General features: G+C 59.2%; 1 protein-coding gene across 1 annotated transcript in view; it reads right to left on the reverse strand.

Annotated features, from left to right (window-relative positions):
• Positions 1 to 3,950, reverse strand: part of SULT2B1 (sulfotransferase family 2B member 1) — a 48,165-nt gene that overhangs the window by 1,247 nt on the left and 42,968 nt on the right. Inside the window, exon 6 of the mRNA XM_006160194.3 lies at positions 465 to 645. Coding sequence (XP_006160256.1) covers positions 465 to 645 — 181 coding nt within the window. The remainder of the gene's footprint in view (positions 1 to 464; positions 646 to 3,950) is intronic.

The following is a 3,950-nucleotide window of genomic DNA, read 5'->3' on the forward strand; positions in this document are numbered from 1 at the left end:
GAAGAGCCCGCCAGAAACCCCCCCCCCCCGCCTCCAGCCCACGGCCGCCTCTGCACGCTGGGTCTCAGCCAGTGAGACTGTGCAATTGCGACCTCCAGAAATGAATAGAGTCCGTATCTTCTTACAGCAGGAAGAGGAGAGGCAAGCCCTCCCGCCCTGGCCAAGGCCTCGGGGCCTCTGCAGGGTCCTGTGGGCTGACCTGGGGCCCCACCTGCTGTGGGCAGTCCTGGGAGCCTCGGTGCTGGGAGGGAGCCAGCAGGCGGCAGGTGGGGAGGTGAGAGGTGGGAGCGGAAGGCCTCCAGGGTGGTGCTCCAGGCCATGCACACAGCCCTGTGTGCGGTGTCAGCCCCGGGCCCACAGTGACCCTGTCACCCCCATGATATAGTGGGAGAAACTGAGGCCCAGAAAGGATAAGTCACTCGCCCAAGTGGCCCGCGGGGCAGCCGCCCAGCATGGCCTCGCACCTTTCCGGAGGAAGGCCCCCTGGCGGTGGTCCAGCAGGCTGGGGGGCAGCAGCGTGTAGTTGGACATGGTGTTGGCCTTCATGGCGCCAAAGGCCGAGTGCGCCACCACGGAGCCCAGGGCCTCCTCGCCCAGCGGCCGGCCCAGGAACTCACAGATGCGCTGTACGGAGCCGTGGAGGTCCTGGGGGCAGGAGAGAGGGGTCAGGGCTGGGCAGAGGGAGGGGCATCCAGGTCCCAACCCAGGGCTGTGTGAGTGGCTCTGCTTCTGCCTCGGCGTCCCCACCTCCGAGCCAGGGGTTAAGGTCTGTCAGGGCTTTTGCAGGGCGGGTTTCGGGAGGGTGCTGCGGTGGGGGGGGCGGGGGAGCCAGACCTCAGTTCAGCACCTCGTCTGGAATCGCCCTCCCTCAGGTTAGACACGGACATCGAGCTTGTCTCCCTCCATCCCAGGTCCCCAGCTCAGCCGCCCAGGGTCAGACTCCTGGCCTGGGCTCCCTCCTGGCCAGGCCTCCCTCTTCCTCATCCCTGTCCATCTATACTCCTGAGTCAGTGTGTCCCTGCCACCCCCAAGTCCCCCTGCCACGTCTGCTGCTCTGCATCCTCACGGCCCCAGTCCTGACTTAGGCCTCATCCGCTCCCTCCCAAGCCTCCACGCCAGCCTCCCTGCCTCTAGTCTCCACAGTGCTCTGGCTCACCTCCCATGCCTGCGCTCCCCTGCCCTATGGCTCCCCGCTCCCCTGTGGCCGCCCAGGGCCCTGGGACCTGGCTCTTGAGGGCAGGCGTGGTCTGGTCTCAGTTCTTGCCCGCGCCTCTCCCCTGCCCCACTTCCAGGACTTGCCACTGCCACTGCCCCCCTCCCGGCCCTGGCACAGGGCTGCCAGCACTGCCCTTGCCGTGGGCGCAGCTCAGCCTTCACCGTCCTCCTGCCAGTGAGGGTTCGCGTCGCTGTGGACTGAGCACCGACCTCCAAACTTTCCCGTACATCTGTGCTGACTCTGCATCAGCTTTGCAAGGGACGTGTCATCGCCCCAACTGGCCAATGGAGGCCCAGAGAGGGGAAGACACTGGTCTAAGGCCACACAGCCAGGTGGGAGCTCCGGCGGGGCGGGGGCGGCGGCTGCGAGGCGCACGGGCCCCACCTCCCGCAGGCTGCCTTCTCTGAGCCGCGGCGCCCGGCACCTGCAGGCCTCCGGTAGCTGTGCCGCCTCCCCGGCTTTCCAGGCCATCGTTGGTTTCGTAAGCCTCCATTCCTTCTTCCTTTTGAACCACTGACATGTCCCAGAAACTCTAACATGTGGGAGGCGCCACACACCCAGGGGCGGCCCAGAAGCTCCGTCAGGCTCTGTGGCCCAGTTTTTGGTTCGGAGAATAAAGCTCCATGGGAAAGAGGGGGAAGGGTGATGCTGAAACATTTTCCGGATCTTTCCATCAAAAGAAAGGTACCCAAAATAAATAAATAAATAAATAAAACGGGTGGAAAGAAATGACCGCGGCGTCCACAGGGAAGAGCTGTGTGCCTTGGGCAACTGATCACCCCTCTCTGAAGTTATCAACCCCGGTTCCTCCTCTCTGAAGTACAGCGAACCACAAAAGGTTACCATCTGGGCAGAGCCAAAATGGTCCAGCAGGTGGCGTAGTGGTTGTGGCGGTGGACTTCCACATGGTCGACCACGATTCTAGTGCGGACCCGGCAGCTTGCAAATCACACCAGGCCTCTGTGTGTGTGTGTGTGTGTGTGTGTGTGTGTGTGCGTGTGCATGTGTGTGTGTGTGTGTGCATGTGTGCGTGCCCCAAATCCCAGGAGGAGGATGCAGGTGAAGGGATTGCTGTGTGGCCATCCCCCCGGAGGGTGGTGTCTCACTTTCCCTCTCATCTTCCTCTGCATCTCTCTGGGGAGCACACACACCCTATGGCAAAAACCTTAAAAAAAAAAAATGGGTCCAATCTTGGGCCAGGAGGTGGCATGGAGGTTAAGGTGGCTGAATCTCACATGGCTCACTTTGAGGTTCAAGTCCTAGACCAAGTGGTTTGAAAATACACACCAGGTGCATGTGTGTGCGAGCCCAAAATTCCGAGAGAAGGATGGAGGAGAAGGGATTGTGGTGTGGCCATCCCCGTGGGCGGTGCTTTCTTACCTTCTCTCTCTCTCTCTTCCTGGCAAGTACACATGCCTTATAGCAAAACTAAGAACAAACAAATTGGTCCAGTCTTCTATGCATCGTCTTAGGGGGTTAAGTGAGATAACCCGTGTTCAGCACCGTGTCGGGGGCCTGGGTTCGGCAGCAGTCCGCGGGCCTCCGCTATCACACAGTGTTGTTCTTACTGCCCAGGTGGCCCTTGCTCAGAGCCCAAGGACTCTCTTGCTTTTTAAAAAAAGAATTTAATTTGATCTATTATCATTATTTGCTATAGGGCACCTGTGCTTACCCGAAAGAGAGAGAAAGGGAGAGGGGTGAAAAAGCAAGCTGCCAGGTCCAGGACTCAAACCGCAGTTGGCCATGTGGGAGTCCAGCACCTTAATCACCATGCCACCTGCTGGCCTCCACTCACGACATGCCACAGCCAAAGAGGCTGTGCTCCTCACAACCCGTGCTGATCCAAAGTCTTTAAAGGCTGTTTCTTTTTCTTTTAGAGAGATTTTTGTTATAAGAAGTATGTGCTTGCTGGAGAGACAGAGGGAGACAGAGACAGAAAGTGAGAAATCATCCCCCAGGGTCACGATCCCTTCTCCAGTCTTCTCTCAGAATTTTGGGCATGCACACACACGTATCCAGTGTGTGAGAGTTTTTGTTTGTTTGTTTGAGAGGTTTTTGCTATAGGGCGCGTGCGCTCACCAGAAAGACAGAGACAGAGAGACAGAAAGTGAGAAATCACCCCCCAGGGGGGACGGCCACACCGCAATCCCTTCTCCTCCATTCTCCTCTCGGGATCTTGGGCACGCACGCACACGCGCCCGGTGTGAGTTTAAGCCACCGGGTCCAGGACTAGAACTGCGGTCCACTACATAGGGGTCCAGTGATATTGCCATTACGCCACCTGCTGGTCCCTCCGCTGTGAGTTTTAAGCCACTAGGTCTGGGACTTGAACTGCCATCGACTATATGGGAGTCCAGAGACATAACCATTACACTGCCTGCTGGTCCCTGAAGGCTGTCCCCACCGTCCCCTCTGCTTGTCACGTGCCACAGTTCACGATCTCACCTGTCCCGTGGCCTCCCACTACCCAGATGTCCTCACAGCACTGCCCTTTGCTTTTGGAAAGTTTTGCTGTAGGGCAGGTGCATTCACTGGAGAGAGGGAAAGCGAGAGGTCACCCCTCAGTGGGATGGCCACGCCACAGTCTCCTCTCCAGCCTCCCTGTCGGGACTTCAGGCATGCACGCACGTGTGCCCAGTGTGTTTCCAGCCTCCAGGTCCAGGATCAGACTGTGGTCAGCCATGTGGGAGTCTAGCCCCCCGACCACCACACCACCTGCGGCCCCTCCACCACA

The sequence above is a fragment of the Tupaia chinensis genome, unplaced genomic scaffold, assembly GCF_000334495.1.
Source record: "Tupaia chinensis unplaced genomic scaffold, TupChi_1.0 Scaffold000673_1, whole genome shotgun sequence".
NCBI classification, from domain to species: Eukaryota; Metazoa; Chordata; class Mammalia; order Scandentia; family Tupaiidae; genus Tupaia; species Tupaia belangeri.